Below are 14,210 nucleotides of genomic sequence, written 5' to 3'. Positions count from 1 at the left end.
TCCTTGACTTCCTCACTGGGATAGCACCTTTCTCCCTCCAATCTGTCGAAGTTGCCTAGAAAGTGGACCCCTCACCGTGACTCCACCTTACAGAACAGCAGCTTTTACTCCACAGAGGGGCTTCTGGACAGAGCAGCTCCACTCTCTCTCCATTCTAGTCACTAGATTCTGATGCTGTGGAAGATTCCGTCTGACACATTCTGCCACTTACACAGTACGGAACCATTGGTTTAGAAATATAAGCAGCCCTGTCTAGTTCCCAGCAGGAAGCATAAGAGGAATCTGCCTGATTCCTTCACCCTTCAACCTGGTGGGCTCTGGGCCGTCCTGGAGAAAAGACACTGAGCCTTGAGCCAAACCCTGGAGTGAGCATGTCAACTGCTCCCATCTGAGCACAGGATGGCGGAGAGAAGACCTCTAGCCACTCACCTGATGAGGGCAGGAAGTGGGGCTGGCCAGGCCCCTCTCTCTGACTGTCTTGTCCAACACCTCCTACACTCTCACCCAAGCTCCCACTAGTGGGGTGTCACTCGAATGTCTCTGCAGGTTTCAGTGTGAAACAAAGGGACATTCCTGACCACATCCCCAGTGGTGGCGGGTGTGGACCTCTTGCTCCTTCCCCTGCTACGTCCTGCTCTCCTGCCTTCCTCTCTTCCCATCCCCCCCCCCTTTTTTTTAAGGAAGATTAGCCCTGAGCTAACATCTGCTGCCAATCCTCCCCTTTTTGCTGAGGAAGACTCGCCCTGAGCTAACATCCATGCCCATCTTCCTCTACTTTATATGTGGGACACCCGCCACAGCATGGCATGCCAAGCGGTGCCATGTCCGCACCTGGCATCTGAACCAGCGAACCCCGGGCTGCCGAGAAGTGGAACGTGCGCACTTAAGGGCTGTGCCACCGGGCCGGCCCCCATCCCTGTCTTTCTTCATACTCGACTTCTTCCTGCACCTCTCCTCCTCCTCCTCACAGAAATAGGAGACATGGTCCCTACTTCCACGGTCCCAGTGTTGAACCCTCAGCACACTGTCTTGCACTTAGGACGTGCTCAATAAAACCTATGTTGTTAAATGCAACATTAGGAATGTTAAAGGGTCCTTCAGAAAGAAACCATTCAAAGCTGCCATTGTTTTTTCTGGTACATTGCAAACTGCATTTTTCATACTTTAAAATTTGTCAAGGTAATCCCAATAAAATAAATCACTTTAGAACTTCATACACACACATGCATGAGCTGCTCATAATTCCATGTCTGCCATTACTTCTATGGGCAAAACAACCCATTCACGAGGAGATGGAACCAAGAAACCAGGCAGGGGTCAGCCTGTCAGTTCTGGGCCACGTGCTGCCACGCTCACTGGACATGATGGTGATGGGAGGGGGAGGCCAGGGCTCGATGGCACGGCACACTGCACAGAGATGATGCTGGGGTCCAGCACACAGAACACGGTGGGCCACGAGGGAGGTGGCAGGGGCAGGACTGCGATGGCAGCAGGGGAGAGGGTGGGCAGGATGAGTGCTCGGTCTCACCTCAAAGGCAGGAGGGGTGTACAACTAAAGCTGTTGATACGGGAACTGAGAAAGGCCACTAGATCAGAAACCAAAGGAGCCAGATAGTAAAAAGCCCTGAGGAAGCAAACTGCAGCCGGGAGAGAAGAGAGAAGAACAGGGGCGGTGAGCCAGGGAATGGCCAGCTGGCCAAGGGCAGGAGGCCGAGGAGCCAGGGACCGGCTCTCTGGGGAGGGTTCCAGTGCTCCTTCGGCCAGCCCAGCAGGGCCCTTGGAGGAGCGGTCCCTGCCGACCTGCTCGCCATGGCGGGGCTTGCCTGGGAGAGCTGCAGGAGGCTTTTCATCTGTCTGGCTGGGATTTCTTGGGGAGAAACGTGAATGGTTACACTCATATCCTGAAACTGTACTACCCTAACCTCATTCACAAAAAGCAAGGACAGCCCTGGCCCAGTGGGAAGCCATCTGGGGCCTGGGATGGGGCAGGCTGACCGGGCTCAGCAAACAGCGGTCCCAGAGATGGCCGCCCTGACTCATTTTCCCCAGGCCTGCGCCAGGACAGTGCTCTTTGGAAAAAGCAAGCTGGCCTTTGAGAAGGGGAAGGGCAGCAGCTGCCAGCAACGCCAGGGTTGCCCTACTCCATCCAGCCGTGGATTTTCATTCAGTCATACAGGGGTTCCGGGGCCCTCCTTGTTAACAGCTGTTTCTTTCCAGCTAATTTAAACAGAGCCGAGACAACTAGCTAAAGGTGGCCTCTGTTCCAAGCCTGGAGGTCACCAGAGCCCCAGATGGCACAGCCTGGGGTTCAACGCTCTCGAGAGCATCCTCAGGCATTTCCCCCAGGGACTCAGGGAACACAAGCTCAGAATTTCACCAGGTGAAGACTGGGGTTACTGCTCGCCCATGTGCATGGGACCCTCCAGTAGCAAACTCTCCTTACATTCTGCCTGGGTTCAGAGACCCCTCCTGGAGTCTTCTCTCATCCTCTGTCTCCAGGTTCCCGTTTACCTGCCAAGCCTCAAGCTGCTGTGAGAGGTTCAGTTTCTGCTGAATGGCATCCAGCAGCTGGCTGTTCAGAGACATCATGTCCATCTTGCACTTGGCGAGTTCCAGTTCCACAGCGTTCTTCCTGAAAACACACAAGCCAGAGTGAGCATGGGCACCTTGCGCTGGAGGCATCTTGCTTTTTCACCTGGGGCACCTGGAATCCACAGGATGAGGAAACAGGCCCTGACCCCAAACTCACAACAAACTAACTGTAAAAGCAACTGTGATGTTCCTTGTAGAGGGCTGGAAAGTTTGCAACATGCTCTCACATACATTTTCTCAATTTGTACAACCAATCTGTAGGGGAAAGGATAATGTGTCATCCTCATCTCACAGATGAAGAAGTGGTTAAAAGAGGATGATACTTAAGTCAGGACTGGAACCCAGAGAAGATGAAGGCCTCAAACAACACTAAGGAGCTGCTAACCCTTCCCCCAAAGGCCAGCCCCAAAGACGGCGGGGGCCTTGTCCTTCTGCTTCCCTCCTTTTCACTAGCAACCCCCCTTAAGGGATCTGCCCTAAAGATACACACATGTGCAAAAGTAGCCACACACTGACCATCACAGCTTAGCTAGTCACAGTAGCCAACAAGTAGCGGACTGGTGGTAAATTATAGGACGGAATACAGTCACAGCAACGATGCTGAATATTTACAGACAGTGGGGACACACGATGTATTGCTGAGCGGAGAAAAGCATCAAACCTTAGCAGGAGACCTGATAGGCTCGACTCCAAACTCACAGCAAACAGGAACTGTAACGTTACTATTACAAATAGAAACTACAATGTTACCTGTAGAGGGCTGGAAAGTTTGCAGCTTTGCAAAAGCTAGTCCGATGCAAAAAGCATCAGCCCTTGTCTTAGGTCTGTTATAATACTAGCTTTGCAGAAAAACTGCCTGTATTTGCTAGTCCTACTCAAAAACGTCTACTTGGTTATCTCTGGATGGTGGTCATTGATGGGTAACTGCTCCCACAACTTTTGCATTTTGTATTTTTCACATTTTGATATGTTTCACATATTACTTTGTTTGCCCTTCCCCCAAATTCCTAAATCATAGTTGTTCAATGCAAAAGAAAATTAATTTGGGGGTGGGCGGGGGAATGGGAATAAAAAGTGCGAGGGACTAACCGGGCAGCCTCTGCGAGGAAGCACTGGTGCCCAGCGGCCACAATGAACATTATTTAGCCCTCGTCTTCATCAACTGCTCTCTTTAGCATTCAACACGGCAAAACTAACAAGTGTCCTCGTTGCACAGGGCCAGTGACTAATGTGCACGGCCCAAGGACAGCTGGAGGACCCACAGACCCGCAGAGGCTGCCCAGCTCGGGACTCAGGAACGCCGACTGCACAAAGGTGGGGCAGTCGGGGGTAAAGCGCTCAGGCCACCGACTGGCACTTCCTCTCCAGCCTCAAGTCCACAATCGCGCCCCGCCCTCCACTCCTAGAAGAGCCGCCGAGACAGCCCCAGCGCCGGCCGCCCGCCAGCACTGCGGCTGCGGGGCGGAGCCAAGCCCGTGCAATGAGCGCCAGTGTCTCGGACGCCGCAAGGCCGCCCCCGCCACGCCCCTTGCCATTGGCTGGCGCGAACAGCGGAAATCCTCGCCCGAAGCCAGTTGCCACGGACGCCGGGCCAGCCAAGTCCGCCCCCTTGGCGCTTCGGGGCGCTGCAGCATCGCAAGCTTCCGGGCATCTCCCGGCAGGTGGCGCCACGAGCAGTCTGCAGACCCTGGGCTGTGCTGACTAACGCCACCCGGCCGAGGGGCGGAGGGGCGGAGGGGCGGAGGGCTGCAGCAGCGGCAGCCGCTGGGCTTGGAGGCGGTCCCCTTCCTTCCGGGAGCCCCCGAAGCAGGGGCCACTTGCCAACCTTCTATGCCGGCCTCGGACTGCACCCTCGGAACGTCTGCTCACCAGGGAAGCTTGGTGCCTGTCATTCATGAGAAACCCCCGCCCAGGAAAGCCAAGCTGCACAAGCCGCTGATCAATATGTCAATCATAGCGTCAAAAAGGAGCATTTTAAAGGGCTAGAATTTTAAATGAAACCACTAGTGGCTGATTGCTTTTTGTTTTTGTAAGGCAGACTGCTAGCCCAGACTTTGGTTTTTAGTGAGGGCCTTTCACTTGCAAGGAGATAAAATTGTTACTTAACTTCTCTGAAACGCATCTATTCTAGAGGATAAGGAATACTTTATGGTTCTGGCAGCCCAGGGAGGAGAGGGAAGTTATCTTTCTTAGGGGTTCCCACCCCTGACTACACACGAGTATCACGGGGTGGGGGCAGCGTGACGTTTTTAAGTAGCAGCGCCAAACCCTGAGATTCAGACAGAATTGTTCTGGAGAAGGCCCTGGCATGGGGGAGTACCCCAGATGATTCTAAAGTCTAGTCAGGATGGAGAATCAGAGATGATGTATATGAAAACATCTTGTAAAACTCTTAAGGTCCTATTCAATATGGTGAGGTTCCCTCACGTGTAAATGATTCCTTAAGTCTGTTGTCTCAATTCTTGTACACCAAGAATTTCATTTCTAAGGGACAGAAAAATAACTGTCCTCCTGGAGTGATCTAATACCCTCTCTAAGGCCAGCCCTGTTCTCTAGGGTCCAGGAAGGACAGGGGCCTCACTGCAGCATTCTCCCCATTCAGGGAGGAGAATGTGCAAATCTGCTTGGTCAGACTCCAGGAGCTTAACTGGTCCTCTTGACCCCAGGTAAGGGCATGCATTTCCAAGTTTCATGGAGATTGGGTGGCCTCCTGTCACCCAGGTGTCAGAGCTAGGTTCCACTTATTTTAAGGGAGGAGGACTGGACAACTTGTTTCTTCTCTCCTGCACACTAACACTTTCTCTGGTCGTATCTCCCAGCTCCCATGCTGATGACAGAACATGGTCAGAGAGACATTCAACTCTCTTCCAGTTGTGTAGCCGAGAGATGGTGACCAACCAGTGTCTACTTCTAACTTCATTCTGCTTTTTATTCCCAATGGGCTTCCAAAATTAGCACCTTAACTCTACTCCCTAATTGTATGACACAATTTCACCCTTTGTTCTTCATAAAAATATGCTCCCACTCCAAAACATCATACTGCTATTCAAGTATTCACTAATTAAATCCACGAGGAATCCAGTGGCAAAGATAGATACGCGTGTGAGCCTCACTGAGTGCCATTCCCAAATGAACTGGAAATTGACAAACAACCTGATATGAGGTTCTGATCAGACAGAAAAAGGGACCCAAAGGTAAAACTAAGAAATGGCAATGATGAAAATGATTAAAGAGAACAGAAGGGAGGGGACAAATGTGTGTGGAAGTGAGAAGGCGGGTGTGGGGAATTTTAAAGTCAGAAATTAAAATGTCATATTTAAAAAGGCATATAGTATCTATTTACAAATTGTTTCAAATGAGCTCCTTTTAGCTTCTGGACAAGCAGCCACATGGTAAGGGGAAAGGTTGTGGGGACAGGAGTCAGAGACCTGAGGTGGAGGCCAGTGATCACCACTGGCTGTGATCCTGGGGAAAGTATTTCAGTTTCCTCATCTGTAAAACTGGCATTAAAATTTTTACCTCTCGCTGTGGCGAGGAGGTTAGAGGATGCCAGTATTTTGTAAACAGTAAAGAGATACACAAGTCTTGTTATTAATGTGTTGTAAAGCGCCACCAAAGCAGACACATCTTTAGTACCTTTTATCTCCTCACACCCAGTGAATAGGGTAGATTGAGTGCATGATAAATAATTTTCAGGGGGGTGGGGAATATATAAACATGTTTCTTGCCTATGTACTTCTGAATTTTTTTGAATGTAAGAGAATGCATTTATGCATTTCTTCTCTGCCAAAGAAAATCCAAAACATTATTTAAAAATGACCCAGTTTAGGGGCTGGCCCTGTGGCCGAGTGGCTAAGTTTGCGCGCTCCGCTGCAGGCGGCCCAGTGTTTCGTTGGTTCAAATCCTGGGCGCAGACATGGCACTGCTCATCAAACCACGCTGAGGCAGCGTCCCACATGCCACAACCAGAAGGACCCACAACCAAAAGTATACAACTATGTACCGGGGGTTTTGGGGAGAAAAAGGAAAAAAATAAAATCCTTAAAAAAAAAAAAATGACCCAGTTTACTGGAAATATAGGGGACAGAGACAAAAATGTTAAATGACACTCTGGGGAAGCAATCAAACTCAGAATGGAGAAAAACTAGGAGACAAATGATCCAGTTTTGTCCATAAATAAATGCAATATGACACAAAAAGATGGAGGGGGAAGTGTTACAGACTTTTGGGGTATGTCAACTAAAGGGATTATGCAGACTCTGGAATTTGATTCTAATCACTTATAAAAAGACATTTATGGGACAACTGGGGAAATGTGAACACTGGATACGAGATGACATTAAGAAATTATTTTAAGTTTTTTCAAGTGTGATGACTGCACTGTGGGTGTGTTTTACAGGAGTTTTTCAGGTAGAGATCTATATTGAAGTGTTTATGAACGAGATGATATGACGTCTTGTGATTTGCTGCACACAGTCCAGTGAGGACGTGGAGGAAGTGGGTGGGGATACAGATGAAATCAGACTGGCCATCTGTTGAAGCTGGGAGACAAGTAGGTAGGGATTCATTCTATGTTTTCTACTTTTGTGTATGCTTGAAAATGTCCATAATAAAAAGTAACAAAATAAAACAACCTAAAAAAGAAAAAAGTTCAGATAGATATATATAATGAAATTGAAAAGCTCTCTAAGATATAAGTGGGATAAAAACCAAGACATGTAGAGTGTCATCTCATTGATGTTTAAAAAAACCACACAATTATATTGCATTTTCATCTGCACCGGAAAAAGATTTGCAAAAAATGCACCCCAACTTTCAACAATAGCATCTGTCTGGGGAGAAGAATGGAAGTGGGGTGACGGGGGGAAGCAGGGAAACTCACTTTCACTTCTGAGTCCTTCTGTATGATTTACCTAAACTCGAGCATATACTCAGGTTACTTGTAATGAAAGTAAAATCAAACAGGCATGCCCACTCACTTTGCAATGGCCTCATCCCGGTCCCTGATGGCCTTCTGAAGCTGCTCCTTTGGTTCCTTGTCCTCAGATGTCACTCTGAGTTGATCTCTCTCCTCCTTCAGTGCAGTCATCTCCACACTCAGCAGTGTCACCTAACGGGAGACCAAAGGGATGACTGTGATGATAGACCACTGCTGCTGGCCTAGGGTGTTTCCCCCGTCGAGGGAGAAAGGAATAAGAAGACCCAGGCAGGCGCAGGGCCTGTGTGTGGCGCAGGCTGGTAGCCTCCCGCTGCCCCGTGCTCTGAGGGAGGCCCATCCCTCCTGGAGAAAGGATGCCACATGCTGGGCTGGAGCTCAGTGGCCAGGGGGCTGGGGAGGAATTCAGCCCTGGACTGCAGCCATGGGGCCAGATCCCCTTTGGAAGGAGCACACCACACCACCTCCATTTCAAGGCACTCCCAGGGAAATAATGAATGAACACCACCATTAATCAGAGCTCTGAAACACTTTTTTTGGAGTAGGGACTCAAGTTTGTTTCCAGCCATCTCCCACCCAACATGGAACACTGCTAACCTGGCCCTGCCTGGTCCCAAAGCCTGGGACCTGGCTCCCATTTCTATGACAGCACTTGATGCAGCCTGGCTCTTTCATCTTCTTCATCCAGCTCCCCAGGCCAAAGCCACATGGAATTTAGACACCTAAATGATGTTATCACCTTTCACTGCAAACTTGTTAGCTTTTCTGTGGTCTGTGCCTCAGTGAATGGCGCCACAGCCCATCTTCACTGGGAGGCATCCTTTGGTGGTGAGGTGCCCCGCCTAGTGGTTCCTTTGGTGACCACGGCTCACCCTACCCACTGTATAGTAGCCCGTGTACACCTTGAGCCCTGCGATGGCAGGAAGCATGTCCTATCCATCTGTGTATCTCAGAGCCTGACTGCAGAAGACGCTTAATCCCAAAATGTTAGTGCAGTGGACAGTTACCATCTTTTGGCTAGTCATCATTCAAGTCCTTTCCTATTTTAGGGGGCATGTCTGGTGGCATGAGTCTTGGTGGGAGATGGGGCATGCCCTCCTACTAAGGAAGCCAAAAGGGGAGAGACATATCCTTTCCTAGGCACCTGGGCATGGGCATGTGACTTCAACTGGCCAGTCACACTCCCCTACCTGGGACCTCAGCTCTTGAGGGTACAGCAAAGCCATAGGCCAGTGGGAAATTATGACATGGACAGCAGATTGTTTCTGCTGTCTCACTTTCCATGGCTCCCCCGTTTTGAAGCTCAGCTCTCCAGCCTTCCTGTTGATTCTGTAAGCTCTCAGATTCAATGTCAACACATTCCCCTTCTGCTTAAGTTAAGCAGAGCGTTTCTGTTGTTTGCAACCAGAAACTCTGCCTGGTAGAGCTTTCAATAAATATTTGTTGAATGAATGGAAGGGTGGGAGCCCCTGCTTCTCAGAGAGAGAGGATCAGACTGGAGTCAGGATACCTGACCCTGCCCTCTTGTTAAATATTACATACTTTGACATTTTTCCAAGGGAGGACCCATCCATACAGGTCTGTCCCTCCCATAAGGAGACAGATGTCACCTTTCAGGACACTCCTCTGCTCTTCAGGTTCTAAGTCTAATCACCTTCAGACAGAATGGAACTGAGCAAAGGCCCCAGGACTAAGGCTGAAGATCAAGCTTGCCAAGAGACACTCTGGACTGCCCAGACTGAGACAGCAGAGTTGCCAGGCCCTGGAGTAGCAGCCACTCGGGAGGAAATCAGAGGACATTCAACACTGAAGAGAGATACAGGACAACTTGTGGTCCCTAGGGGCAATGGATTTTGTGCTCTTAAGTGCCTGGTAGGGAACGTCAGGACCCGGTGCTCCGTGCTTTTGTGGCGGGGACAGCTCTGGTGAGCAGGATGAAAAGCCTTAGGTAAGACCAGGCCGGGGGGGGGGGGGGGGGGGGGGCTGCAGAGGCCACAGCACGCAGACGCAGCTAGCCCAGAGGCAGACAAGGCAGAGGGGGAGACGCCCGGCCTCGCCCTACTTCTCAGCAGGTCCTGCAGCCTGGGAGGCCCGAACTCATGACCCAGAAAGCACCTAGCAGAGACAGCCAGACCTCCTCAGACCAAATGAGCCCTGACGTGGCCTCAGGCCAGCCAGGTGTTCTGCCAGCTGAGTCAGCGACAGATAAAACTACATGCTAGGCTGGAAATGCCAACATTTAATATGCTCCACCAGAACTCCATTAATATACTCCACCAGAACTTTTTGCTTTGGCCTGGAAAACCTGGTTAACATAGAAACCACCAACTATCTGCCTTAGAAGTGACAAGAGACTTACCCTCTCTGAGGTGCACAAACTTTTCATAAAAAGCAGGAATAAAAATAACTATTCCCAGCCATTGAGTTGTTGTGAGGATCAAAGGGGATAAATCACATCAAGGGCCAGCTCAGTGCCTGGCACAGGGTTGGAAGCTCCACGCCCTCTTCTCCCTCCAGCCGTGTGGGACCTACGTGCTGATGGCTGTCACGAGGGTCCATCTAGCTTGTTTATACACCGAGCTAGATTACAGCCACCCCTAAATCCACTTTTCCCAAATAAGGTGGGTGCCCTTGCAATTGAATAGCATCAAAGAAAATATCCTGAAGCCACAGGGCAATTTTATTTGCCATTTTGCTTGACAATTATTTGGGTGCCTACTCTAGGCAAGGCACAGTGCCAGATGCTCTAGGAGAGGACAAAGGCATGTCAGACCTCGCGCTTGTCCCTGTGGAGATCCAAGGCTTGACTGGGAAGATGAGATGTGAACAAGGGTAGCCATGACAAAGCGGGGCTGGGGGGCTCCATGAGGAAGGGAATCAAGAGAGTTTCGAGGAGGAAGTGAAACCTGACCAGGAACTTGAAGGATGAGTAGGGCTGAGATATGTGCAGGTGGCAGAGGAGAGTCTCCTGGGCAGAGAGAGCGAGTCAGAGAAAAGCCTCGGATGTGGGACAGCATGGGCAGTGGGTGCCACGCCCTTTCACAGCCTGTGTTCAATTCTGCTACAGCAAAGGAGGTGAGACAGAAACAGCAGGGAAGAAGGCTGGATGGCTGGAATGTCGCCAGACCGTGGCGTCCGTGAGGTCCAGAGGCTTCCCATCACTTGGTGATGGGGAATCAATCCAGACTGACTGGGCATAACGGGTGTCCCTTTTCAGGTCGTGCTTCAGGAAGATCAGTTCAAACCATGGAGAGGGTGAGTGGGCTGGAGGAAGGCAGATAAACTGGGAAGTGATGACCAAAGCCAAGGTGCGAAAGGCTAAAGGTCTTGAAATAGGGCAGTTGCTAGAAGGATGGAGAACAGAGAACATACTGAGATTTTCTAAAGGGAGGTCACCACGATTTCATTAGTGAAGGCCTTCACTGCTCCCAGCACATGTTCTCCTGTGTTTTCATGCCCCTTCTGGAGTAACTGGTTTGCGTTCCAGGAGGAGTCAAGCATAAAGGAGCCAAACGACTGTGCCTCCCACAACCTGGTTTGCTGGCCTGGGCAAAGGCCAAGGGGTCCCACGGATAAGTAGTCTTCATATTGCTCTGAAGGTCCTCCCTGCCTCCCAGCAGCTCTCTAGACCCCATAGCCAGCCCTCACCAGGCATGAGCAGGAGCCTGGAGAACAGAGGAGCCGGCAGAGGGAGCGGGGAGGGAGCCCTCCACAGCGCGCATGAGGGTGCGGGGCAAGTCTTTAGATCTGGCTACAATCTGGCTATGGATTTTTGCCTCAAACAGACAATTATTAATTAAATGAAACCTGGGCTCTCTTTTATTTAAAATTTGGGTAGGCTGCTGCTGGTCACTTCACCTTTCAGGACCCACATCTTTGACCTGTGGCCTAGCTTCCAGGAGAGAAAAGAGCACTCTCAGGTGCTCGGAAAGCAGTGGGCTGGGAGGCCGGGTCATCCATGGGATGAGGTGTGACCCTGGACTAGGAGCTGTTTGCTGGAACCTCGGTTCCAAGGGTAAAAAGCTGCTCTGACTCCCCTAAGGATACCGTGAGGGGTTCTGGGTGCAGGGGTGCTGTCATCATCATCCTGTGCCTCTCAGCGTCTAGCAGCGCAGGCACGTGCTGGGCGCTCAGGAGGTGCTAAACTAACCGCATGAGGAAGGCCGTGCCCATGCAATGGCTGCCATTTCCAGTCTCATTCTGGAACTCAGTTTGCACCCCACCCACTGCCTTGGGAGGTCAGTGTTACTCCCAAGGGATGGTTTGGGTGGATGTAGTTTAGCTGAGAAGTTCCCTGCTTTGACTGAGCTTTAGGGAAGAGATGATCCACGGGAGAGACCCAGTTCTATACTCCATGTGGGACTGAGCAGAACCATCTGCTTGATGAGCTATCTGAAAGGGAATCCCCGGGAACTGACCTAAACGAGTTATCAGCTGAACTTTTAAGGAAAATTCCCTGGTGGAGATGGTTTCCTAAATAGTTCCACTCCAGACTCTCAGTAACCTATACCTTGCTCATGGGTCTGAATGAAATAATGCCCTCTGGTGTTTCTAGTTATATAATTCTGAGAAGCAACAAAACAAAAAAACAGCCAATATCAAAGAGCTGATAAGCAGAATTACCCCACAGAAATTTAAATAGGCTTTAAAATAAATAAAATTTTTTATTAATCCAAAGAGCTTTTAGATCCACTTTCTCTTGCATTTTATTCTTCCGGTTTGGAAGACGTGTCCCTAAGTCTGAACCACTCCCTGGCCAAAGGACCGCCTGAGGATCTGAAGTTTTAGGCATGAGAGTGTCTTTGGTTGCCCAACCCCACTCCCCAGGGCTCAGGCCAGGAACAAGCTACAGTTTTCAATAGCATCTTCCTGTCCTCGTTATCTGGTCACCCACAGAAAGAAGAGTGCAAGAGTAGCTGCAGGTGGGTCTCCCAATACCTTCCAAGAGAATAATACAGGAAGTCTCATGGATACGACCCCAAAAAGACAGCAGTTTATTTCTATAAGGTCGTTTAAAACCAAGAAACACTGCCTATAGCAAAAGGCAGGCTTCAATTCCATCTTTCAGCAATCTCGTGTAGCAGGAAGGGACAACTAGCTTTGGACAAAGAAAGAAGGGGGTAAGCTGGGTGGGGGCAGGGTTTAAAATGCTACCTGCTTGGTGTCCCCTACAAGTGGGACAGAGCCTCTACACGTGACCTCAGTCAAAAGGAAGAGGCTTTATTTATCTCCTAGGATAAATTTTAGGAGCTCCTCTCTGGGTGGGGCTGCTCCTAAGCCTTTTAAAACTTTTCAGATCAGAATATAGATGTCCTTCTCCAGTGTTCTCAAGCGAGATGAAATCATGATCAAACAGCAAAGGAACAGTGAGAGCAGCAGTAAGTCCGTCTAAAGCTGAAAAACAGGCTGGCAGAGGCGATGGCACTTACAAAGAGAGAACAGGCCTGCAAAGATCAATCGTTCCCTGGTTTGCAAAGTTCCCTGCTCAGAAGCTGCTAGAAAAGCATCCATAAGTGTCCTGGGAGCTGTGACACTTGAAACTGTCAGAATCCACCAGATTATTATGCTGGAGGAAACGGAGGGTCAGCCATTCTTATCCCTGACAATCTACTTTGGGCTAAACCAGAGGATTGGCTTCTTCTCTTGAAGACACTCAGCTCACTTCAACTTCAGGTCACTGTCCCCTGGGGATCTGCCAGAGGAGAGCCGCTTCCCAAAGAGATGCAGGAGAGAGAAACTCACAAAGGTCCCAAGAGAGCCCGGGGACCGTGCACATTCCCTTCACTGGACTGAGGGTGCTCACCTGACTGTGGAGTCGCTGCAGCTCTTCTAGGCTTTGCCTCAGTTTACCCCTCTCTCCCTCCATGAGTTCCCTTAGGGCTCTTGAATCCTCACTGGTCTGCCTTATCTGTTCTTCTAAGGAGTCATCGTCAATTCTCCGGGAGCTCTGACAGCAAAAGAGAGAGAGCCGGTCAGCCAGAGAGATGGTGCCAATGGAAGGGAGTGGAGAGATGGTTAGCGGGGGAGATGGAGAGGAGAGAGGGGGGAGTTGGTGTGGGGAGAGGGGAGCAAGGGGGAGGGGAAACAGAGAGATGGTTCAACTCAAGGGAGAGCAAAATAGTAGAGGAGATGGGGCGGAGAGGGAGAGAAAGAGGAGAGGCAAGGGAGGGAAGAAAGAAAAGGTTAGAGGAGAGAGATTCTCTTGCTCAGTTGCAATCTGCAAACAATAGCTAGACATTTATTTTTGTTTCAGGCTTCAGGGAAGGGAAATTGTGTGGCATGAACAGCACACCTCACTCAGACAGCTCCCGCTCCCCACCGTGACCTGGCCTCCATGCTACAGTACATTCCACACATCAACGTGGCATGTGGAGGTGAGGCCAACCACCCCTTCACCTTACTTCATCTAACATGGGCGGAAAGACCCAACGAGTCTGCAGGGGGATGAAACCTGAAGAGAAACAACAGCCTGAGAGCTGGGAGTGTGAATGCAGAGTAGGTCTGGCAGAAATCTGTCATGAAGCCGGAAGAACTGACAGTGTGCCCAGAAAACCCATGGGAACACTCCTCTCCTCCATGAGAGGAGCCACATCTGGAGCTCCACAAGGCCCCTGCTGTTGGGCTTCTCCACTTTGTGTGCTCACTTAGATTTTTTAGCAGAAGCTTCAGATCTTTTCAGTTT

General features: G+C 50.3%; 1 protein-coding gene across 3 annotated transcripts in view; it reads right to left on the bottom strand.

Annotated features, from left to right (window-relative positions):
* Positions 1-14,210, bottom strand: part of BICDL1 (BICD family like cargo adaptor 1) — a 92,840-nt gene that overhangs the window by 2,248 nt on the left and 76,382 nt on the right. The window contains exons 7-10 of one of the 3 annotated variants that reach the window (XR_006531536.2): positions 13,332-13,475; positions 7,572-7,702; positions 2,512-2,632; positions 1,529-1,637 (exon numbers count right to left, since the gene is read on the bottom strand). Coding sequence is in view for 2 of the 3 variants with exons in the window: in XM_044775771.2 (XP_044631706.2) it covers positions 2,512-2,632; positions 7,572-7,702; positions 13,332-13,475 (396 nt within the window). In the remaining variant the exon portion in view is untranslated. The remainder of the gene's footprint in view (positions 1-1,528; positions 1,638-2,511; positions 2,633-7,571; positions 7,703-13,331; positions 13,476-14,210) is intronic. The other 2 variants (XM_044775771.2, XM_044775774.2) reach the window with 2 other exon arrangements.

This window comes from Equus asinus, chromosome 8 (assembly GCF_041296235.1).
Source record: "Equus asinus isolate D_3611 breed Donkey chromosome 8, EquAss-T2T_v2, whole genome shotgun sequence".
NCBI classification, from domain to species: Eukaryota; Metazoa; Chordata; class Mammalia; order Perissodactyla; family Equidae; genus Equus; species Equus asinus.
Note: the sequence above shows the minus strand (reverse complement) of the source record. Positions and strands in the feature narration are given on the sequence as shown.